This window comes from Netta rufina (genome assembly GCF_964035555.1).
Source record: "Netta rufina genome assembly, chromosome: 19".
Lineage (NCBI taxonomy): Eukaryota > Metazoa > Chordata > Aves > Anseriformes > Anatidae > Netta > Netta rufina.
In genome coordinates, this window is record NC_140143.1 from 12,533,348 (window position 1) to 12,557,737 (window position 24,390).

At 42.4% G+C, this 24,390-nt stretch overlaps 1 protein-coding gene across 5 annotated transcripts; it reads left to right on the plus strand.

The window, feature by feature from the left end:
- Positions 1 to 5,478: 5,478 nt before the first annotated feature.
- On the plus strand, positions 5,479 to 23,454 carry LOC311216894 (myosin heavy chain, skeletal muscle, adult-like; the record flags this gene model as incomplete). Of its 5 annotated transcripts, none has more annotated exons than XM_084298504.1 (38): positions 5,479 to 5,682; positions 5,771 to 5,914; positions 6,007 to 6,163; positions 6,838 to 6,865; positions 6,952 to 7,063; positions 7,152 to 7,244; positions 8,403 to 8,466; positions 8,558 to 8,656; positions 8,763 to 8,866; positions 8,949 to 9,087; positions 9,344 to 9,462; positions 9,553 to 9,702; positions 10,660 to 10,830; positions 11,636 to 11,970; positions 12,056 to 12,125; positions 12,488 to 12,575; positions 12,664 to 12,781; positions 12,955 to 13,078; positions 13,164 to 13,300; positions 13,403 to 13,658; positions 15,527 to 15,769; positions 15,859 to 16,035; positions 16,115 to 16,260; positions 16,360 to 16,450; positions 16,538 to 16,927; positions 17,117 to 17,243; positions 17,475 to 17,593; positions 17,893 to 18,089; positions 18,443 to 18,626; positions 18,713 to 18,878; positions 19,059 to 19,183; positions 19,431 to 19,739; positions 21,712 to 21,915; positions 22,180 to 22,305; positions 22,418 to 22,588; positions 22,675 to 22,779; positions 22,904 to 22,999; positions 23,299 to 23,454. In XM_084298504.1, the coding sequence occupies 38 exons, from the start codon at positions 5,479 to 5,481 to the stop codon at positions 23,452 to 23,454; spliced, it is 5,844 nt and encodes a 1,947-aa protein (XP_084154630.1). The 5 variants fall into 5 exon arrangements, with proteins under 5 accessions (XP_084154630.1, XP_084154631.1, XP_084154633.1 ...); XM_084298505.1 differs by having other exon boundaries at positions 11,636 to 11,958; XM_084298507.1 differs by having other exon boundaries at positions 11,636 to 11,946.
- Positions 23,455 to 24,390: the final 936 nt, after the last annotated feature.

Below are 24,390 nucleotides of genomic sequence, written 5' to 3' on the forward strand. Positions count from 1 at the left end.
AGGACACCAGGGAACTGCTGCTCTGGCAAGAGTGAACTGATGGAAGCCCAGCACCTCGCCCTGAGCTAAATACAGACCACTGTCACCAGACAGGTCTTCTCCAGCCTCTGCAGTACGTTGTCAATTTACTGATAACACAATTCCCTCTTCTGCAACACTTTTGTGACCAATGAACACATGCTGTTTTCTCTAGCAATGATGCAGCATTTTGTGGGGAGCAGAAAGGTCGAAGGAAGGAAGGTAGCTAAGTGAAATCTTCACAGAATTTCACAGAATTTTCTAGGTTGGAAGAGACCTCAAGGTCATCGAGTCCAACCTCCAACCTAACGCTAACAGCCCTCCACTAAACCATATCCCTAAGCTCTACATCTAAACGTCTTTTGAACACTTCCAGGGATGGTGACTCCACCACTTCCCTGGGCAGCCTGTTCCAATGTCTAACAACCCTCTCAGTAAAGAAGTTCTTCCTAACATCTAACCTAAAACTCCCCTGGCTCAACTTAAGCCCATTCCCCCTCGTCCTGTCACCAGGCACGTGGGAGAACAGGCCAACCCCCACCTCGCTACAGCCTCCCTTGAGGTACCTAAAAAGAGCGATAAGGTCACCCCTGAGCCTCCTCTTCTCCAGGCTGAACAAGCCCAGCTCCCTCAGCCGCTCCTCGTAGGACTTGTTCTCCAGGCCCCTCACCAGCTTCGTCGCCCTTCTCTGCACCCGCTCAAGCACCTCGATGTCCTTCTTGTAGCGAGGGGCCCAAAACTGAACACAGTACTCGAGGTGCGGCCTCACCAGAGCTGAGTACAGGGGGACGATCACCTCCCTAGCCCTGCTGGTCACGCTGTTCCTGATACAAGCCAGGATGCCGTTGGCCTTCTTGGCCACCTGAGCACACTGCTGGCTCATATTCAGCTGACTATCCACCATCACTCCCAGGTCCTTCTCTGCCTGGCAGCTCTCCAACCATTCCTCTCCCAGCCTGTAGTTCTGCTTGGGGTCATTGCGCCCCATCTTCTATGGTAAAACTCAAGAAACTGCCTGGCAACTTTGCTGAGTTAGTGCCTGTTACAATCTTTGATGTTGAAGACTGCGTGGATTGAGAAGCTGCTACAGACATTTCTCAGGGGTACCCACCCATGATGTGCCCAACACACGATGATCCTGGTTCCATAAAGAACACTCATGCTACATGGGAAACCCCTGTTCAGGTGAATTTCAAGCAGACCAGACAAGGGGGACACTTCTGACCATAATTGCGGTCAACATGCTAGAGGATGGCATCCCAGATGAGACCAGGACAGGCTTGAGAGGTGGGCCTGTGTGAACCCCATAAGGCTCAACCAGGCCAAGTGCAAGGTCCTGCATCTGGGCTGGGGCAATCACAAGCACAAACACAGGCTGGACAGAGAATGGATTGAAAGCAGCCCCGAGGAGAAGGATTTGGGGGTGTTGGTGGATGAGAACCTCAATGCGAGCCAGTAAAGTGTGCTTGCAGCCCAGAAAACCAACCATATCCTGGTCTGCATGAAAAGAAGTGTGATTGGTGGAGGTGATTCTCCCCCTCGGCTCTACTCTCATAAGACCCCACCTGGAGCACTGTGTTCAGCTCTGGGGCCCCCAGCACCAGATGGACATGGACATATTAGAACGAGTCCAGAGGAGGGCCATGAGGAGGATGAGAGGGCTGGATCACATCTCCTATGAAGACAGGCTGAGAGATCTGGGGTTTTTCAGTCTGGAGAAGAGAAGGCTCTGGGGAGACCTTACAGTGGCCTTCCCGTACGTAAGGGGGGCTACAGGAAAGCTAGGGGGGGACTCTTTGTCAGGGATTGTAGTGACAGGACAAGGGGCAATGTCTTTAAACTAAAAGAGGATTGATTAAGATTATCTATTAGGAATAAATTCTTTACTGTGAGGGTGCTGAGGCACTGGAACAGGTTGCCCAGAGAAGCAACCTGTGGATGCCCTGTCCATGGAGGTGTTCCATGCCAGGCTGGATAGGGAGGGCTTTGACCAACCTGGTCACATGGGAGCTGTCCCTGCCTGTGGCAGGGGGGTGGAACTAGATGGTCTTTAAGATCTCTTCCAATCCAAACCATTCTATGATTCTGTGATTCTACCACCTCACCTGCACAAGAAGTCCATCAAGTGAAATTACCATGTGGCCAGAGACAGAAGGAAAGGATTTGTCAAATGACTCTCTGGCCACTGCCAGAGAGATGCTGCTCTGAGTCCGTCTTTGGGCTGACCCAGAACAGCTTCCGCATCCTGACACCACTAGCTGGCACACAGCGGTGATGAAGGAAGGTCCCCCTCAGGGCCAGCACCTGGCAAAGAGGCCTTGTCACAGAGAGTTGGAGCATTGGACCCTTGCGAGGACCAGAGCCTGCAAACACCGAGCTGCTCCTAACTGCCTGTAGAGGCTCTCATCCTCTTGTTCTTGCATGGTCAGGTGGCCTATAGCAGACACACAATACAGTATCACCCTTACCTATCTTCTCTTTAATCCTTACCCATAAGTTCTCAGTTGGCACCTCGCCATGAAGAATGTCATGATGCTTACAATGGGCAAGAAAATGTTGATAAGTGCAAAGTTATGTACTTAGGAAAAGCAATTCCATCTTATATAGTGATGGTTAGCGATCAGATATGTGGAGGTTCAATATTAACACTGCATATCATCAAATCTTAAAAGAGAGAAGATAGAACTTGGAAATTATAGGGGAGAATGACAAAGCCAATGCTAAGCAAATAATAATTTTCATACAAAGAAAGATTAGATAGATTACCACTTTTTGCCTTGTTATGTGGAGAGTGATTACTGACTCTTTCTATTATCAGAACAATGGGTGGACAGGGAAATAAGCACCATTAAAGTAAAGAAAATAGTTTTCAAGAACCTCATTTAAACTAAAACTCCCATTGCTAGAGGGCAAGTAAAATTGGTCCTGAAGTGATTAAATCAAAGGAAGAAAAATCTAGCAAAATCTCCTGACCACAGTCATCTGTCCTACCATGAATCTGTAATCTCAAGATTTCCAGGACGTTGGAAGATTAAAAAAAGGAATGTTATTTTATATTTATATCTATATCCAGAGGTGGGATCATGCTTAATGAACACTTAGTTGGTTCAAAGTGTCTATTCTACCTCACACACTATGCTATTTTATAACTGGAAGAAGTGAAGCATAGTAATATTTAATAATCTGATTAAATAGATAAGGAGGGCAGCCAACAGAAAAATACACATCTCATATCCAAGATCTGTCTCTGGAGAGCTCTGTAAAAGAACAGCTGTTATTAGACTTCTGCTGGCCTCAAAAAAAGGTTATTGTATGCACCCAAATGTCACCCTGCTTGCCCAGTAAATGTTTGTTCCTGCTGCCTTTGCTCGGCATCATGGAGCATCCATGGCCTACATCTAATAGCTGTTACTCTCATCCCTCTAGTCAGCATTAGCTGAAATTCTGCCCCTATGAATCTTCTCATATTATTTATAGGAGATTTATCCACATAGCTAGTGAGAGACCAAAATTTTCTAATTATATCTAGCAACATCACTTTCCAGTTTTCAGTCTGTTCAGTTTGCCAGACAATGTTTTGCCAAAAACAAGGTTTGCCAAAAATGCTTTGCCCAAAGACAGAGGAGGCATCCGTAGCATGTGCTGACCAGACTCTATAAAAGAGTCCTTGAATCTGGGCAGTCCTGTCTTCAGAGAAAACTTCATGGTAAGTGAGTGTCTGTGACTAGCAGAAATGGACAGCATCCCTGCAGTCCATTTGTCCCACTTCATTCCTGCAGTCCTGGTGTAAATATGTGTGCCTGCAAGCATTTAAAGTCTGTGACAGAATGCACATTTGTACATTAAATTTGTGACTTGCTTATGAAGTCCTGTGCAGCAATAATGAGAGATCTGCATTTTCCATTTCTGCTTTACAGCACGGATCATCTTCCAGCCTGCAAGGCATCTTCTTGTATCATAAGAGGTAAGAGCCTAATTTACACATATTTAAGTGACATATGAAAAGGTGGCATATTACTGTAGAATTGTTATTTTGTGGTGGCAGATTTCTGTACAATTGTGTAGGCAATTGCAATATGCCCTGTTTTCCTGGACATTGCTCTGTTATGGTAAATACAGCATGCTTAAGGTTGGGTAGGCTGCTCATAACAAGCAAGCCTTCCAAAGTGTCTTTGCTTGAATTCAGTAGCCACTGATGCCATGCTGGGAAATGCTTCTTGGGGATTCCTCATGTTTAATTATGGATCAGTGAAGTAAATGATCTGTTCTGGCAGGAAGTCCAGCTAGATAAAGGGAGCTGATAGAACAGCTGATTGCAAAATCTTACAAATTTGCAATAAACTATGTGTATTACTGTATAGGATATACAGTGTATATTGGTTGGAAATTGCTAAGAAAATACCTATCAGCCTATACTACAGGGTTATAATCTGCATGTGACTCTTATGTTAGGAAACTTGCAAAAATGTAAAAAACAACTCACATACTTAAAAAACAAACAAACAAAGAGATGTCCTTCTATTCCTCTGAAAATAAATTGAGTAAAATGGAGGCTCTGCATGCTACTAGGAACTGTGTGAAGTTATGACATTTGATTGGATCATTTAGGTAACTAAAAGTCCTAACATGACATCTAAACAACTTTCCTGTCTGTTCAACTACCTAGGAACTCAGGTGCTTTCTATTACTAGGCATGCAATGTTTAATTGGGAACTCAGTACTGCATTTAGATATTCATCATTGATTTGTAAATTTTTGAACTGAGGCTGATAAATTTTTTGTATAATTATTCCCAGAAACAATTGGCATACAAGGAAATAATTGGTGATGCAGTATTTTAACTTACTGGATTGGGGCTTCCTGCCGTGGGGAGCCAGTTCCAGTGCCTGACCACCCTCTTGGTGAAGAACCTTTTGCTAATATCCAACCTGAACTTGCCCCAGTACAGCTTCATGCTATTCTCTAGGGTCCTTCAAGAGAAACTGAAGGACTGAGGTTTGTCTACTCTGGACATGGAAATAAAGACTCTTTTTGTCTTCTTCAACAAACAGAGGTTATACAGAAACAAGAAACAAGCTCTTGTTGAGTGTGCAGAGTGAAGGGATGAGGGGCAACAAACACATGTTGTAGCAATAGGAATTCTGATCAGGTATTTGGAAAAAAAAGTCACCATCAAGGTGGTCAAATATTAAACGGGTATCCAGAGAGACTAAGGAATCTCCATCCTTGGAGATAATCAAAACTTCACCAGAAAAGCCTCTGAGTAACTTGATTTGGTGTGTATTGAACAAAAAGATAGACCAGAGAACTGCCTGAGATTCTTCTCAGGCAAACCCTTCTATAATGCTCTGTAAGTTTTCCAATAAACCAAAGGGCAACAAAAATTGTTGACTCATTTGGACAATATATCTGCTCTTTCATAGTGTTTTCTGCTGACAAGCCCCTCCATAACGATCAACCATGTCTTCAGATTCTGAAATGGCCATCTTTGGGGAAGCAGCTCCCTACCTCCGAAAGTCAGAGAAGGAAAGAATTGAAGCTCAGAACAAGCCTTTTGATGCCAAATCATCTGTCTTTGTGGTACATCCAAAGGAATCCTTTGTAAAAGGGACAATCCAGAGCAAAGAATCAGGGAAGGTCACTGTCAAGACTGAAGGTGGAGAGGTGAGTGAAAAACAAGGCTGAAAGACACCATTTGATTCCCACTCTGGGCTGTAAGCTGACATACACTGATCTTTCATTTTTTTGGCAGACTCTGACCGTGAAGGAAGATCAAATCTTCTCCATGAACCCTCCCAAGTATGATAAAATTGAGGACATGGCCATGATGACCCACCTCCACGAACCTGCTGTGCTGTACAACCTCAAAGAGCGTTATGCAGCCTGGATGATCTACGTAAGTACCAGCAGCTCTCTTCCTTTGGGTAGCTGGAAGGCCTGCTGTGCCAAGCTGAGCAGAAACCAACGTGCTGTCTCCCTTCCTCTCAGACCTACTCGGGTCTCTTCTGTGTCACTGTCAACCCCTACAAGTGGCTGCCGGTGTACAACCCGGAGGTGGTGTTGGCCTACCGAGGCAAAAAGCGCCAGGAGGCCCCTCCACACATCTTCTCCATCTCTGACAATGCCTATCAGTTCATGCTGACTGGTGAGTGGTTCTCAAAGTTATTCTACTTAAAAGATGTTTTAAATGTAAGCAGAAAATTTTCCTGATAAATATGCTGATTTATATTAACACGTCTGTTTTTGTTGTTGTTGTTTTTGTTTTTGTTGGTGGTGGTTTTTTGTGTGTGTTTTTATTTTTTGTATGTTTTATTTCAGACATAGTATTAATCACTGCATATTTAAACAGTCATTTTACATCAGTATTTCTAAAGAGGAGGTTTAATGCCATAGGTAGTTAGCATATTAGGAAAAACAATAAGCAGAATGGAGCAGATAGAGAAAGGAATATAGTTATGCCTATAATGAAATGTTGAAAGGGAACAGGGTACAAACTCCATATGTTATTTGAAAATTCTGCTTCTGCTCTAAACACAATCTGTGTAGCAGAAGTAACAAAATAAAAATGGAAACCATTCACTCTATTATGCAGGAGAAAAAAGATCATAACAGTATAGTGAGAAAAAAACACAAGTCTGTTCAAGGATTTTCAGTGTTCATAGGAAAGCATTATTTTGCAAACTGAAAAAACTATTAGTAGTAAAGGAAGTTAAAATATATATATACTTTTTCTGAGTATAATTTACATGTATTGCGCTAATTTTTAATCTTATTTTGTTCTTCATTTACAATGTCTACTTCTTTCTGCCTCTTTCACAGACCGTGAGAATCAGTCAATCCTAATCACGTAAGTATGCTCGTTGCTGGGGTCCTTGCAGAACTGCCCCATGCCCAGGGACCACACACTATCTGATTCTCTGTCTGGTTTGACAGTGGAGAATCTGGTGCAGGGAAGACTGTGAACACAAAGCGTGTCATCCAATACTTTGCAACAATTGCAGCTAGTGGGGAGAAGAAGAAGGAGGAGCAGTCTGGCAAAATGCAGGTGAGCTCTTCGGACAGACAGACTCAAGACTCAGCCCATAATTGCTGAGTGAATTGAATACTGTAAATGTACAATTATCATCTTGTAGGGGACACTTGAGGATCAAATAATCAGCGCCAACCCCTTGCTGGAGGCCTTTGGTAATGCCAAGACTGTGAGGAACGACAACTCCTCACGCTTTGTAAGTTTTTGATAAGAGATTTTGACATTTATTGATGAACAAGAATGTCCAAACAGAACCTGTCACTTCTGAAGTGACATAGTAGGATAGTTTTATTCCTTGAAGTCATATTTTCCTCATATTTTGTTTGACTAAAAAATATCTGTCTAATTAACTGTTTAACTGTAGAAGTGTAGCACAGCAAACAAATATGTACAAAGAGTGATCATTTAAATATGTGTAAATGTATTTGTTATTTAGAATTTATAAATGTATATATAAACTCCTAGTATCTGTCATACAGACTATAGATACAAAGCTGTGTAAATTTATACAATGCAAAGAAAGGAAGAAAGGGAGAGAGAGAGGAAGGAAGAGACTAACATACAGGAAAGAATTTGCCTGTATCCAATCCACAAAATATTAATCTGACTTTGCTAGATATAGAACTGGACCGGTCTAGTAATTTAACCGTTCAGACCTTGATATGAGCTGCCTGGGAAGGGAAAGTGACAAGAGTATCTTCAGACATACTATAACAAACTTAACTGCTCTATGACACATATTTTTGATCTTTTTAATTACAGAAAGACATTAGTAAATTCTACTAGATAAGCTGTGAATGTTCTTAAGAAATTGCAATACCAATTCACGGTTGCAGCTTTAAGTTTTGCATTCTATTGCATTGTCCCTGTGCCCATGGTTCAGAAAAGAAAAGCTGCCTTCCATTGTTCTACAAGATCCAAAAACTCATTTTAACACTTACATGTATTCCATTAAAATTGACCTTCACTGCATCTGATCTCATTAAGGACTGAATCCAGTGCATCTGGGCTTTCTCTATATACATCTGTTCAAACTCAGGCACAAATGAGCTAACAAATGTCTACTTTAGTGGTTTTCTTGCTCCTCTTCAATCAGGATATCAACTGAATAACAATAACTTGTCTCAGATCTTTATCTTACTGTTGCCAACATAGAGCTGTCTCTTAGTTTCACTGTTCTTGTATGTGTGTTATGTTTTCTTTTGTTCTGTTTCTGTTTGTTTTTGTTTGTTTGTTTGAGGAGGGACAACAAATTCACAGATCTTCTAAGTTGAAAACCTGTATGGAGACTGTATGGTTACATGCTTGTGGCCTTAGTGAAATTTCAACATACGTTTTTTCTTTTCCTTTCAAGGGCAAATTCATTCGAATTCACTTCGGGGCCACAGGCAAACTGGCTTCTGCTGACATTGAAACTTGTAAGTGATCTCCTGGCATGATCACATCTCTTCCCAAATTCCTCCTTCCATATGCTGTCATGTGCCTAACTCTTTCTGCCTTCATTGTTAGATCTGCTGGAGAAGTCCAGAGTCACTTTCCAGCTCAAGGCAGAAAGAAGCTACCACATATTTTATCAGATCACCTCCAACAAGAAGCCAGAGCTGATTGGTAGGAAGGATCAATATATCTTTTTGGGGAAGATTGTTGAGCAGCTGTTCCCTCTACTACCTAGCTGAAAGAACTAAGCCTGCGCCTTTCTTCTTTCTGCTTTCAGACATGCTTCTCATTACCACCAACCCATATGACTACCATTTTGTTAGTCAAGGTGAGATCACTGTTCCCAGCATTAACGACCAAGAGGAGTTGATTGCTACTGATGTAAGTTACACATAGAAATTTTATTAATTGATTTGATACGTTTAATATATGTGGCATTTACATTCACTGAATCTATTGCCAGAGTGCCATTGACATCCTGGGTTTCACTGCTGATGAAAAAACTGCCATCTACAAGCTGACAGGGGCTGTCATGCACTATGGCAACTTGAAGTTCAAGCAGAAACAGCGAGAGGAGCAGGCAGAGCCAGATGGCACAGAAGGTATTAATAAAATATAAAACTGTCAATAAGAGAAACAGTAAAGTAGTTGGCAGGTGGTGGTCAGGCACATTGCTCAAATTCACTTTTATAAAAACATAATCTCAGTTTCCATAGTAATCATGCTTCTAAATTTCCCTTCAGGCTACCGCAGTATTGCAGTTTTAGAATTTGCACCTCTGCACTTAGCTCTTAGAGAACATCCACTGTTCACTGATTACTTCTCTGCCATTCTCTCTCTCTCTCTCTTTGCATATAGTTGCTGACAAGGCTGCCTACCTGATGGGTTTGAACTCAGCAGACTTGCTCAAGGCACTGTGCTACCCCCGAGTCAAAGTTGGGAATGAATATGTGACCAAGGGTCAAACTGTGCAGCAGGTAACAAACAGCTGGTGACTGGGTACCTCTGGCTTGATTTACTGTCTTACTCTGGATGCTCTTCTTCTGCTGCATTCTTCTTTCTTCTAGGTGAACAATGCAGTGGGTGCTCTAGCAAAAGCTGTCTATGAGAAGATGTTCTTATGGATGGTTGTTCGCATCAACCAGCAGCTTGATACGAAGCAGCCCAGACAGTACTTTATTGGTGTCCTGGACATTGCTGGCTTCGAGATCTTTGATGTAAGGAACACAGAAATCATAGTAAAGTCTTCAAAAGGCAATTAGGGGTCAAGATAAAGCAGAGAATTATGGTTTGGGGGGTTTTGGTTTCTTTTTGAAAACATGCCATTCACTTACAATTTCAAATATGGGTTCATATTTTATTGCAGAAAAAGTGGAAAATATATATTTTTATTGCAAAAGTGAAAAAAAAATTATTGCAAAAGAAGAAAATTTGCAGTTGTGTGGAAATGCTTGCCTTTTCTGAATATGTCATTGATTTTACACCAGGTAAAAGTACAATCTTCAAAGATTTTTCATGTAATAGCTTTCTGTAGTATAAAGGGGGAAAATAACTGCTTTTTATATAATTACCACAAATGCTGTAGTTTTTCAATAGCTTGAGCATATTATTGAAAAAAAAATCATCTGACAAGTTGTATAAAGATACCAATGATACAGTATCACATATTGTGTAAACAGAAAATTAGACCTAAGTCCCACACTCCCACACAGATTTATCCCAAGGCTTTGGAAAAAGAAGGCAATGTATACTCTTTGCTTCCGAAGACCCATAGGGTGATTCCAATAGGAAGAGATTATTGACTGCCTTTAGTGCAGGCATAAAAAGCAGGCACACAATTTTTTATAAAACTTTAGATAAAGAACCTGAGTGCAGGCCACTGCTGGAAAACACTTGTAACATCTAATGTTTTTTGTTAGGGCAATGGGAAAACATACATAAAACCTTGTTAGGGATAAGACTACTAAATTATTTTGGAATTTGATTTAAAAATAAGTGATAGATGTAAACATTAGTCAGGTAGAAAAGAACAACCAAAAAAAAAAAAAAAAGTGAATGGGATCTTTTAAAATCTTTCACTGGGCATTCCTGTGTGGGATTGAGTACACAGGAGAAAGCATTACAGAGATTGCTGCGTCTTGAGTATGAGTAAATCTTACCTTTGCACTGAGCAGTTCAACAGCCTGGAGCAACTGTGCATCAACTTCACCAATGAGAAACTTCAGCAGTTCTTCAACCACCACATGTTCGTGCTGGAGCAGGAGGAGTACAAGAAGGAAGGAATTGAATGGGAGTTCATTGACTTTGGGATGGACTTGGCTGCTTGTATTGAGCTCATTGAAAAAGTACGTTCTTTGTGTTTAAAATATTATTTCTTGTTTGTGGCAGAATTGTAGGCTTTTACCTCATTTTTTTTGCTCTAGTTCAGATTTCTAAGTAATTTCTAAGGACTTGATTAGGTTATGAATGAGGTGCATTCATCTTATCATTTAAGTACATTAATATACATTTTTTTTAAATGACCTGTAGTTTTACCTGCCTGGAAATAGAAAAATAAATGTGATCACACATAATCTGCTGGCAAGGATTCTCTGCAGATGTATTTTCTAATGTGCAAAGATTTTAAAAGAGCTCTTTTCAGAAACTCAGGCACAATATTCAGGATCAGGATTATGATCTCAATATTAATGTTGTGATTTCAGAAATGCAATTTGTAATTAAAATCAGAGATGTACATATAAAAAAAATGGTATTGGATTAACAATGCTGAATAAAAACATAGCTGTGAGCCTGCACTATTTTGTGTAACGTTATGTACAAGAATGAGAAGAAAGATACCTCATCAAAAATAAGATTTCAGGAAGCATCTGAAATACCTACTGATCTGTTGAACAAAGGTTAAATTTAGTTAGGCACCTTTGTCTACATGAAGTTAATGTGAGAAAGGCTTAATGCAAAAATAAAAATCTCCTTTTTAACCATCAGAATTTTATTTTCAGACACTTCAAATCACATTTCATGTAAAAATGTATGTCCAAAAGAACAACAACAACAAAAAAAATCAATTTCTAAAATTCCTATGCCTTACTCTAGTCTCCTTATGAAATCAGAATTGTATTTAACTCTATTTTTTGTTGCTGTTTCTCATAGCCCATGGGCATCTTTTCCATCCTGGAAGAGGAGTGCATGTTCCCCAAGGCAACTGACACCTCTTTCAAGAACAAGCTCTATGACCAGCATCTGGGCAAGTCCAACAACTTCCAGAAGCCCAAGCCTGGTAAAGGCAAGGCCGAGGCCCACTTTTCACTTGTGCACTATGCTGGCACAGTGGACTACAACATCTCTGGCTGGCTTGAGAAGAACAAGGACCCCCTGAATGAAACTGTCATTGGATTGTACCAGAAATCATCAGTGAAGACACTGGCCTTACTCTTTGCCTCTGCTGGTGGAGAAGCAGGTCAGTTCTCTGAAATGTCAACACTCTGGTGCACAGTGGTTATGCAAAATTGTAGAATCATGAATGGTCCAAAAACCAAAAAATATTGTTATCTTCACTTTATCAGAGGCTAGTGGTGGTGGTGGCAAGAAAGGTGGCAAGAAAAAGGGTTCTTCATTCCAGACTGTCTCAGCTCTTTTTCGGGTAAGTAAAAATTCAATATGTTTTTATCTTTGAAAATCAAAATTGGATTTTTTTACATCAGAAAAGACTGTAGTTCTAAGTCAAGAAAAGAAAAGAGAAGAAGTTTTTTTGGTAAAACTATGAAGTAGACAACCTCTGTTTCTCATTGTGTCAAAAGCAACATTTTATCTTATCTTGGCAGATGGTTTTCAATATTTAGAGGGGAACTTTGATTGAGGTGTTACCATTATTATGTAGCTGAGAATTTTCAGCTGAGTGCATATCCATTGTTAGGTGCATGACCTTTTAATGACAAGTTCAAGGAACCTAGTAGTGAGAACCGAAGATTTTCTTTAAACGCATACCATATTGTGGTCCCACAGGAGAACTTAAATAAACTGATGACCAATCTACGGAGCACTCACCCCCATTTTGTCCGTTGCATCATACCAAATGAAACAAAAACACCAGGTAAGGCAATCCAGCAGAAACAGATTTTCCACTGACACAGCCATTCGCTTCTATGCTGAAAACTGGTATTTATGCTTTAAATTGCTAGGTGCCATGGAACATGAACTAGTACTACACCAGCTGCGCTGTAATGGTGTGCTGGAAGGGATACGAATTTGCAGGAAGGGATTCCCCAGCAGAGTCCTCTATGCAGACTTTAAACAGAGGTGAGAGTGTTGCACTTCTCAGCATAATAAAAACACAGTTGGTTCATTCATTTAGATTTATTCAGGTTGGACTACATTCTCCAAAATAACTGTTGATAAAATGGTTGGATTCAGTATCTACTGTGTGTTGATTGGGAAGCTCAGCTTTATCTTGCTTTTTTTGCTTTTCACAGGTACAAGGTGCTTAATGCCAGCGCTATCCCAGAGGGACAGTTCATTGATAGCAAAAAGGCTTCTGAGAAGCTTCTGGGGTCAATTGATGTGGATCACACCCAGTACAAATTTGGTCACACCAAGGTACAAACTCTTCCTGACTCAATCACTATGTGCCTGTGCCTAGTTCTACCTGGCAGTGATGTGTTGCAACGTTCCCTTTCTCAAGGTGTTCTTCAAAGCTGGGCTGCTAGGGCTCCTGGAGGAGATGAGGGATGAGAAGCTGGCACAGCTCATCACTCGCACACAGGCCAGGTGCAGGGGCTTCCTGATGAGAGTGGAGTACCAGAGAATGGTGGAGAGGAGGTAGACATTGCTCATCTTCAGTTAGAGTCATTTTCCTCTGGGGGAAAGCGTCACCATTCATCACACTAAAAATAATCAATGTATAATTTCATTATGCTTCAGGGAGTCCATCTTCTGCATCCAGTACAACGTTCGTGCATTCATGAATGTCAAGCACTGGCCCTGGATGAAGCTGTTCTTTAAGATCAAGCCCTTGCTGAAGAGTGCAGAATCTGAGAAGGAGATGGCCAACATGAAGGAAGAATTTGAGAAAACCAAGGAAGAGCTTGCAAAATCTGAGGCAAAGAGGAAGGAGCTGGAGGAGAAAATGGTGTCTCTGCTTCAGGAGAAAAATGATCTGCAGCTCCAAGTGCAAGCTGTGAGTTATTCCATTTACTTCCACCCAGCAAAAGATTATGTACATTCAGGCTCCTCTTTCCCAAACAGATGGTGAGATTATAGAAGATTATATGTCAGATACTTAGTGAGGTGTGCATCATACTGACTGTGAAACTGCATAAAATAATGTCTGGCAGTAGCCTGGTGAGTCCTTTGATACCCAGTGCAGGGAGTTCTAGGTAGAACTCTGTTCTCTTGCTTTATAAGAAACTATCTACAGCTGAGTAGGTGAGTCCTGCCGGTTGTACCTCCTTCACCAAGATATAAACCATGAATACATTTTGGACATGAAATGCAATCTAGAGTTCAAACTGATGTTTATAATATTATAATGCTTATAATATTATAATATCAGTTATAATGCTTGTAATATTATGATATCAGTTACCAAACTGATGCTTATAATATTATATATCAGCTTCTTGATAACTACGGGTTATTCATTCATTCATTCATTCATTCATTCAAGTGGGAAATATGACTAGAAATGTCTTCTCAGCTTAATGAAGCTCATCTTCTAATGAAGTCTAATCTCTTGGGGCTGTTCTATGGTGTTTTACTATGTACAGGAGAGTTCAGTATTCCCTGGGATGATGAAAAGTAACAGCCTGGTATTGGTAGATGTTGGAAAAGGTACACTTCCTAGTGAAAAGGCTTTCTGAGCCCTGCCCATCCTGCAGTGCTTTAGTTTATAATCCTTAAATATAAAACACATATGCTAAATTTAAAGGACATATGTATGTATAATAAAATTAAAGCAGCTCTGGGTAGACACTTCATATCTCTGTATTCTTTAGACTTGAGTAAAGCACAGAACAAGAAAGATGAGTAAGCAAAAACAGATGACTAAGCAAAATCTTTCACTTCTGGGTACTGTAGTTATTTGCATCTGCAACCTGGATTTTCATCACATGCCATATGGTAGTTGTGTTATTAGTAATATCCTAGGAACCTCATGTACACAAAACAAACAAACAAACAAACAAAAACTAGAAAAATTAAGTATCGTTTAAAAATATATTCCACCAGTGTTTGATATTCAAAACCCATCTTAGAAAGAAAACCAAAATTACTAATTAAGTCATTGAAATCACTAAAATCACCTAATACATTCACATTGCCCATAGTTTCATAGTGATCTGGGTTTTGAGTTAGAAAGTGGGAAAGCTGAGGATTTTTTTCTTAGTCCAAATGAGAAAAATAAACACTGGTTTTAATTGTCTTACTTTTAAAGTTGTCTGTCAATTAAACTTAGTCACTGCAAAGCTATCTTAATGAAATATCAAAGACTGAAGGAATAGAGAACAAGCTGAAATCAGCATTGAAAACTACAGGCACGGTGTCTAGAAACTAAGTATGCCTCTACAGTATGTGCAGTAAGCTTAATGAATGTAGAAAAGAGATATTCTTCTTTCTGTGACATTTTAATCCTGAACATAATAAAAGCTTTACCTCTCAATGTAATACTTGGTCCACCATAAGTAAATTACAAAAAGGAAGCTGCTTTGTACTATTTCTAGCACAAAGGAAAAAAGCCTGTAAATTTGTTCCACTGACGAAAGGAGTAACAGAGATGAGGAGTGTCAGGCAAGGAGGTATCCTCACAGCTCACAATTCTTTTAGACATTTTTTGAAAGAACTAAACAAAACAACCCTTATTTCTAAGAGATGTGCTTTTTTTTTTTCTTTATTCCCCCTAAGAAAATAAATTGAAAAAATAGATCAGCTGTTTGTGTGGAAGTGCAAATCCAGATATAGAATTTAGATGTCAATTTACTGAGATAAAAGATAAACTTCAAAGAATTATATAAATTTATAAAATTTAAATATTTTGTATCTCCCCACAAGGAAGCAGATAGCTTGGCTGATGCTGAGGAAAGATGTGATCAGCTCATCAAAACTAAAATCCAGCTGGAAGCCAAAATTAAGGAGGTGACAGAACGGGCCGAGGATGAGGAAGAAATTAATGCTGAGCTGACTGCCAAGAAGAGGAAACTGGAGGATGAATGTTCAGAGCTGAAGAAAGACATTGATGACCTGGAGTTAACCTTGGCCAAGGTTGAAAAGGAAAAACATGCCACCGAAAACAAGGTATGAGGCAGAAGACGTCAGTCATACTGTGCTATTATGGGAGTCTTGTACCTACTTGCTTTAATTACACTTGCTCCTTCTCATCAAAGGTGAAAAACCTCACAGAGGAGATGGCATCCCTGGATGAGACCATTGCCAAGCTGACAAAAGAGAAGAAAGCCCTCCAAGAGGCCCACCAGCAGACACTGGACGACCTGCAGGCCGAAGAGGACAAAGTCAATACATTGACCAAAGCTAAAACCAAGCTGGAGCAGCAAGTGGATGATGTAAGCACATGTGCCTCCAGCGAGACAGGACAGGTATGGAGTTCAACCTGCCTGGCATTAATGGTGTCGTTGTGTTTAGCTGGAAGGGTCCCTGGAGCAAGAGAAGAAACTGCGCATGGACCTTGAAAGGGCTAAGAGGAAACTTGAGGGAGACCTGAAGTTGGCCCATGATAGCATAATGGATTTGGAAAATGATAAGCAGCAGCTGGATGAGAAACTGAAGAAGTAAGTGTGGTTGTGGGACACCTGAGTGTGGGTCAGGTGCATTTATTAGGTAGTTTTATTTGGATGTTAACACTGTGTTTCTGTATGCTTTGTGCAAAGGAAAGACTTTGAAATCAGCCAGATCCAGAGCAAAATTGAGGATGAGCAAGCCCTGGGCATGCAATTACAGAAGAAGATCAAGGAGCTGCAGGCAAGACTCTGGTCCTTCCCTTCAGCCCTTCAGAAGGACATCAATACAAGTAGGGCATGGGTGTGAAGGGTCTTGCATTTTCCCCAGGCCCGTATCGAGGAACTGGAGGAGGAAATTGAGGCAGAGCGAACCTCTCGGGCAAAAGCAGAGAAGCACCGTGCTGACCTCTCCAGGGAGCTGGAGGAGATCAGCGAGCGCCTGGAAGAAGCTGGAGGGGCTACGGCAGCTCAGGTTGAGATGAACAAGAAGCGTGAGGCAGAATTTCAGAAGATGCGCCGCGACCTCGAAGAGGCCACGCTGCAGCACGAAGCCACAGCTGCGGCCCTGCGGAAGAAGCACGCAGACAGCACAGCTGAGCTTGGGGAGCAGATCGACAACCTGCAACGAGTCAAGCAGAAGCTGGAGAAGGAGAAGAGTGAGCTGAAGATGGAGATAGATGACTTGGCCAGTAACATGGAGTCTGTCTCCAAAGCCAAGGTATAATACAGATCTATAAGGGTATGTGCTCAAAGGTACACTCTTCGCATTGTATCCCGTGAATCCTTCTCAGATCTTGATGATGTAGGTTTCTTTGTGTGTGTTGGACTTTTGTTTGGTTGGTTGGTTTGGTTTGGTTGTTGTTGTTTTTTAAGAGTAACAGTGATAGAGTACCATGTTTATATGCAGGCAAACCTGGAGAAGATGTGCCGCACACTGGAAGACCAGCTGAGTGAGGTTAAGACAAAAGAAGAGGAACATCAACGCATGGTCAATGACCTCAATGCTCAAAGAGCTCGTCTGCAGACAGAATCAGGTGAGACTTTCACATCTCTAGTGTGCAGATGAACAATGACAGGGAGTTAATGTAGAAATGAGCCTTCTGGACATATGGCCTGTCCAATACATGCTGTCCTGTGAGGAGAAGTTTGTCATAAGATCATAAGTTTCTGTAAACACTGCTAAATATCTTATCTTAAAGCCCCAACTGCCCACAACACTATAATCAGTGGCAATGAAAGTCCGGTGTATCTGCAAACTTTCCCAGGTGAATATTCACGCCAGGTGGAGGAGAAAGATGCTCTAATTTCTCAGCTATCAAGAGGCAAGCAGGCATTCACCCAACAGATTGAGGAACTCAAGAGGCACTTAGAAGAAGAGATAAAGGTGAGGAGGCTTTCCAAATTCTGTTTTATCCATTGGATTCCTCCTGACCAAGAGGTACTTCAGACACCTATGAGATTACAAAAATACCATGGGAGAAAACCGTACTTAGCTAGTACAGGGCAAGTCTTTCCATGCTAGCTTTGCAGTCTGTTCCCTTCTATCTGTTAATTAATCCTCTTGCAAATTTCCAGGCCTTTTTCCAGAACTGCTGTCGTTTCATATAGAAGAATAAATCAATGTCCAAAAACATTTCAATCAGGACATTTCCATTCAATGTCCAAATACTCTTGTCACCTCAGGCTAAGAGTGCCCTGGCCCACGCCTTGCAGTCTGCTCGCCATGACTGTGACTTGCTCAGGGAACAATATGAGGAGGAGCAAGAAGCCAAGGGAGAACTGCAACGTGCACTGTCCAAAGCCAACAGCGAAGTGGCCCAATGGAGAACTAAATATGAGACAGATGCTATTCAGCGCACGGAGGAGCTGGAGGAGGCCAAGTATGTGGAGAAAGCAGGGAAGGCTGGCAGAAAGTAACAACAGAAATTTGTGGAGACCACTCTAATACTGTGAGGAAGAAAGCCAATGCAGTGCTTAGAGTGGAATGACAGGAGGAAGGCAAATGCATCTTGTAATGTATGTGAGTTGGAATATGAAAAGGACAAAATGTGTAGGAATCAGAGAACTGCAGAATGAGAACAGGTATGGTTTAGAAAAAAAAAAAAAAAAAAGAAGACGAGATTTGGGGTATAGACTGTGAAGTGGTAAAGCATGCTGTTGAGAAAAAAAAAAAAAGTAAGATATACTCTTTTTTTTTTTTTGTTAACTGGGAAATGTGCTAACCATTTCTTAGGAAGAAACTGGCACAGCGCCTGCAGGATGCAGAGGAACACGTTGAAGCCGTCAACGCCAAATGTGCTTCCCTGGAAAAGACAAAGCAGAGGCTGCAGAATGAGGTGGAAGACCTGATGATTGACGTGGAGCGATCAAATGCTGCCTGCGCAGCTCTGGACAAGAAGCAGAAGAACTTTGACAAGGTATTCTGGCCTCTGGCCCTGTGCTTCCTGGGCAGGGCATCCCCTCACAGTTGCCACATCCATACTCACGCCCTGTTGCTCCTCAGATCCTGGCAGAGTGGAAGCAGAAGTACGAGGAAACACAGGCTGAGCTGGAAGCTTCCCAGAAGGAGTCTCGCTCTCTCAGCACGGAGCTGTTTAAGATGAAGAATGCCTATGAGGAGTCCCTGGACCACCTGGAAACGCTGAAGCGTGAGAACAAGAACTTGCAGCGTAAGTCACTAGCCCTCTGCTGCTGGCTGGATTTTCTCACAAGCCAGCCTGTCCTCCACTCCACAAAGGTCCTTGACCACAGGTCTGCAAAGGTACCTGTCACGTTCGTGTGGCTGGTATGGTCTTTTCCTTCCTTTATGCCCTATGTCTGACCATGCCTTGTTTCACCCTTCCTTGCAGAGGAGATTTCTGACCTCACAGAGCAGATTGCAGAGGGAGGAAAGGCGATCCACGAGCTGGAGAAAGTCAAGAAACAGATTGAGCAAGAGAAATCTGAAATCCAGGCTGCCTTGGAGGAAGCTGAGGTACATGCCCATAAACACCGATTTCCAGACTGGAGTACTTTGGAACACTGTGAATGATAAAAGCTTGGGAATTTCAAACAAATGTCACTTCTTTGTTTCTACTGGGTCTGGAGGTCTGGCCTCAGTATGTACATCATCCACAGTGAAGGAGCCCCTTTCCTTTTATTTTATTAGACATAATTTGGAAGATAACTTTAGGAAGAAGCATTTTAAGAGGATTTTAAAATTCAGTTTCTTTGTTATTCAGGCCTCTCTAGAACATGAAGAGGGGAAAATCCTGCGCCTCCAGCTGGAGCTCAACCAGGTCAAGTCTGAGATTGACAGGAAGATCGCAGAGAAAGATGAGGAAATTGACCAGCTGAAGAGAAATCACCTCAGAATTGTGGAGTCCATGCAAAGCACCCTGGATGCTGAGATTAGGAGCAGGAACGAAGCCCTGCGGCTGAAGAAGAAGATGGAGGGAGACCTGAATGAAATGGAGATCCAGCTGAGCCATGCCAACCGCCAGGCCGCAGAGGCACAAAAGAACCTGAGAAACACACAGGGAGTGCTCAAGGTATGGCAATACCAAACATATTCACCTCTTTCTGACATCGCTAAAAATATCTGGTACAGTATCAGTTCTACAACTATGTGAACATAGGCAGGTAGGCAGTGATGAAGCTCCAAGAAGAAGTCTGAAGGAAATCAAGAGAGACTTCAGGGCCTTAGGAAAACTTGTTAAGGAGGTTAAAGATTGGGAGCACAGGTGGTATTTTCCTCTATCCCTCCAGAGGCAGGGAATAATGAGGCAAAGAACAGGAACAGCCAGCAAATCAATACCTGGGCTCCAAGCCTTTGAAAAAGGATCTTTGGTCAGGATTTAGCAGGGCTCATTGATAGGGCTTTAAACTAGATTTGAAGAGGTAAAGGTACAAAAACAGGCTTGACAGACAAGTCTGGGGGTGGTATGACAGTGGTTATGAGACAGTGTGGTAGCAAGTTCCAGCGCACTGCCATCCCAACTGAGGCAGGAGATGGACAGTCAAGTCACGGCAAAGATTAAAAGGACACTGTCAGGTTAGATATCACAAAAGTATCTGGGAATGGTCATATGGGAATTAGGGCTTCTCCCCTAAAAATATGACAGGAGGACTAACCCAACTTAAGCACATCTACACTAATGCATGCAGTATGGACAAGAAACAGGAGGATTTGTAAGCCATTGTGAGGCAGGAAAGCAATAGAACATTTGTCATCACAGAAACATGGTGGGATGGTTCACGCGACTGGAGTGCTGCAATGGATGGCTACAAACTCTTCTGAAGGGATAAGCTAGAAAGGAGGTCTACCTAGACTTCAGCAAGGCTTTTCACACCATTTCCCAAAGCATCCTCCTGGAGAAAATGGCTGCTCATGGCTTGGATGTGTGTACGCTTCATTGGGTTAAAAGCTGGCTGGGTCACCTGGCCTAAAGAGTCGTGGTGAATGGAATTAAATCCAGATGGAGGCTGGTCCCTAGTGGAATCCCCCAGGGCTCAGTACTGGGACCAATTCTCTTCAGTACCTTTATCAATGATCTGGACAAGGGGATAGAGTGCACCCTCAATAAGTTCGCAGACAACAAGTTGGGTGTGAGTGTTGATTTGATTGAGGGCAGGAAGTATCTGCAGAGGGATCTGGGTAGGTGGGACTGATGGGCCAAGGCCAACTGTATGAAGTTCAACAAGTCTAAGTGCTGGGTCCAGTACTTGGGGTACAACAACACCATACGACACTATAGACTGAGGGAAGAGTGGCTGGAAAGCTGCCTGGAGGAAAGGGACCTAGCAGTATTGGTTGATAGCCAGCTGAATATGAGCCAGCAGTATGCTCAGGTGGCCGAGGAGGCCAAGCGCATCTTGGCTTGTTTCAGAAATAATGTGGCCAGCAGGACTAGGGAAGTGATTGACCCTCTGAACTTGGCTTTAATGAGGCCACACCTTGAATACCGTCTTCAGTTTTGGGCCCCTCACTATAAGAAGGACACTGAGGTGCCGGAGCACATGCAAAGAAGGGCAACAAAGCTGGTGAAGGATCAAGAGAACAAATTTTATGAGGAGCAGCTGCAGGAACTGGGGTTGTTTAGCCTGGAGAAAAGGACGCTCAGGGGAGACCTGATCGCACTGCTATAGGAGCCTAAGGCGGCTATAGCAAGGTGGGGGTGGGGCTCTTCTCCCAAGCAATAAGTGGTAAGACGAAAGGAGATGACCTCAAGTTGTGTCAGGGGAGGTTTAAGTTGGATATTAGGAGAAATTTCTTCACTGAAATGTTTGTGAGGCATTGGAAAAGGCTGTCCAGGGAAGCAGTTGAGTCACCATCCCTGGAGGTTTTCAAAAAGCATGTAGACGGTGAGCTTAGTGACATGGTTTCATGGTGGACTCAGCAGTGCTAGGTTAAAGGCTGCAGTGGATGATCTTAGATGTCTTCTCCAACCTAAATGATTCCATGTTTCATTGAATAGGAAATAGGAAAAATACACCTTCTACTTTCTATTTCCTCACTCACAGGATACACAGATACATTTGGATGATGCTCTCAGGACACAGGAAGACCTGAAGGAGCAGGTGGCCATGGTGGAGCGTAGAGCAAACCTCTTGCAGGCTGAGATTGAGGAGCTGCGGGCAGCCCTGGAGCAGACAGAGAGGTCAAGGAAAGTGGCTGAGCAAGAACTAATGGATGCAAGTGAGAGAGTTCAGCTCCTCCACACCCAGGCAAGTCCAAGGGTTGAATAAATGTATAAATTGAAAAAAGGAATAAATTAAGCCTCTTCTAATTTTTTCAATAAGAATATTGCATCATCAGTCTTTGATAACTACTATCAGCAATGGATACCCTTCATACAAACCAATAACAGAACTCTAAACAAAAGAAGTGAAAATGTTATGTTTTTCTTTTTCTTTTTCTTTTCTTTCTTTCTTTCTTTTTTTTTTTTCTTTCTAAAAATAATATATTTAAGCTGCTCTGTGAATTAACAGAACACCAGCCTGATCAACACCAAGAAGAAGCTGGAAACAGACATTGCCCAAATTCAGGGTGAAATGGAAGACACCATCCAGGAAGCCCGCAATGCTGAAGAGAAGGCCAAGAAGGCCATCACAGATGTGAGTTGGGGGCCCCTTTCACTGATGATGGTAGATGTACCCCGCCCCCCCCCAAAAAAAAAAAAAAAAGAAGTCTTCAGCTGCAAGACGCCTTTGATTCTTTCTTCTCTAGGCGGCCATGATGGCAGAAGAGCTGAAGAAGGAGCAGGACACTAGTGCTCACCTGGAAAGAATGAAGAAGAACCTGGACCAGACAGTGAAGGACCTGCAGCACCGTCTGGATGAGGCTGAGCAGCTGGCCCTGAAAGGAGGCAAGAAGCAAATCCAGAAGCTGGAGGCCAGGGTGCGTGGGGCTGGTATTTGTGCACAAGTGAGCATGTCCCTTGGAGAGGTACCGGAGAAGCTCCAAAGACAGATTTTTCATTGCAGGTGCGGGAGCTGGAAGGGGAGGTTGATGCTGAGCAGAAGCGCAGCGCTGAAGCTGTGAAGGGTGTGCGCAAGTACGAGAGGAGGGTGAAGGAGTTGACCTACCAGGTAAGGGAGAAGGCTCTTTATCCTGCCACAGCCTCCACACAGCACATCACCCCCAACGGAAATTGTTAACTTTATGTGTTGGCAAAACCAACTCTCTCTCTTTCCTTCTTACCAACCATTGTAGTCTGAGGAAGACCGGAAGAATATTCTCAGGCTCCAGGATCTGGTGGACAAGCTGCAGATGAAGGTGAAATCCTACAAGAGACAAGCTGAAGAGGCTGTAAGTATCACTTGAGTGGGAGCAAGAATCATTTTCCAAGAAGAATCATAGAAATAGAAGGAGGGCTGTGTGAAGGCTTATGGGTCAGCAGAGGGGTATGAGGGTGGATGTTACAGTGGAATCATGAATACGGGAGGATGAGGAGATCTTTGAGAGGGTTCTGGGTCAGCAGTGATAGATAGGAAACAGGAGGTCTGTGCTTTCTCTGGGCAATCACCACAGACCATTAAGGCCCAGGTGTATGAGGAGTGAAGCCCCTGCCCGAGGCTCCTTGCCACCAAGTCCCTCTCCCCACACAGGAGGAACTGTCCAATGTCAACCTCTCCAAATTCCGCAAGATCCAGCATGAGCTGGAAGAAGCCGAGGAGCGGGCTGACATTGCAGAGTCTCAGGTCAACAAGCTCCGAGTAAAGAGCCGGGAGTTTCACAGCAAGAAGATAGAAGAGGAAGAGTGAGGATGTCTTGTGGCAGAAAAGTAGCCGGAGGGATGCACAAAATGTGAAACCTCTCTTTTCTTCTGCAGTGTCTTTGTAACTGCTTCAAAGTCTAGAGAATAAAGACCGCAGATTACTTTGCAGAAGCGGTGGTTTTGTTTATTGTAATTCAATTCTGTAGTTACTTATGGTTGTGTTGTTTTCAAATGATCAAAATGATCAAATGATTTGTTCTTATAAGTGAATGAAAAGGCTTCTGTTAGCTTAATCTATAGAGCCCTTGCTCGTTATAGAAAATCCATGGATGATTCTACTAGTTTGAAAAGCAAAATTCATGATAACTATGCTTTGTATTGCCTGATCAACTCCTGACAGAGACAGGACATCACCTTCCTCTGAGAACATCTGCAGCATTTGCAATTGCAGAGTGCCACAATGTGTGGTGGTGATAACATCCACGTCTTCCTTCTCTGAATCATGTGGAGTTACCAAAACAGGCATTGTCCCTTCAACAAGGCATGACGTGCTGATGATGCACGTACCTTTCATCCTCTAGGCACAATGTCTTAGTGAGTTCTTAAAACTGCTGTAGCATCAAATTATCTGCTAAGGTGTTGCAAAAAAGGGGTGTAAACAGTGGGATAAGTCCCTCCATGATACCTGTACCCCACTTCCTACCCCTTCTTCCAATGACCTTTGCTTCAGGGATGGGAGACAAGTAAGTAACATATGCAAATGCATGGTTCAAGTGAGAACAAACACAACACAACAATAAAATAGTGCACAGGAAATGTGCAACTGAAATGTGTTTACCTCACTCAGGCTATCCCCAACCACTCTTATTGTTTGCTTAGGACATACCCATATCAAACCTTTTACAGCCATTGTTACCTTTTATAGCCATACTAAACACAAACACATTAGTCCCTCCTTCACACAAGACACTAGCTGGCTCCT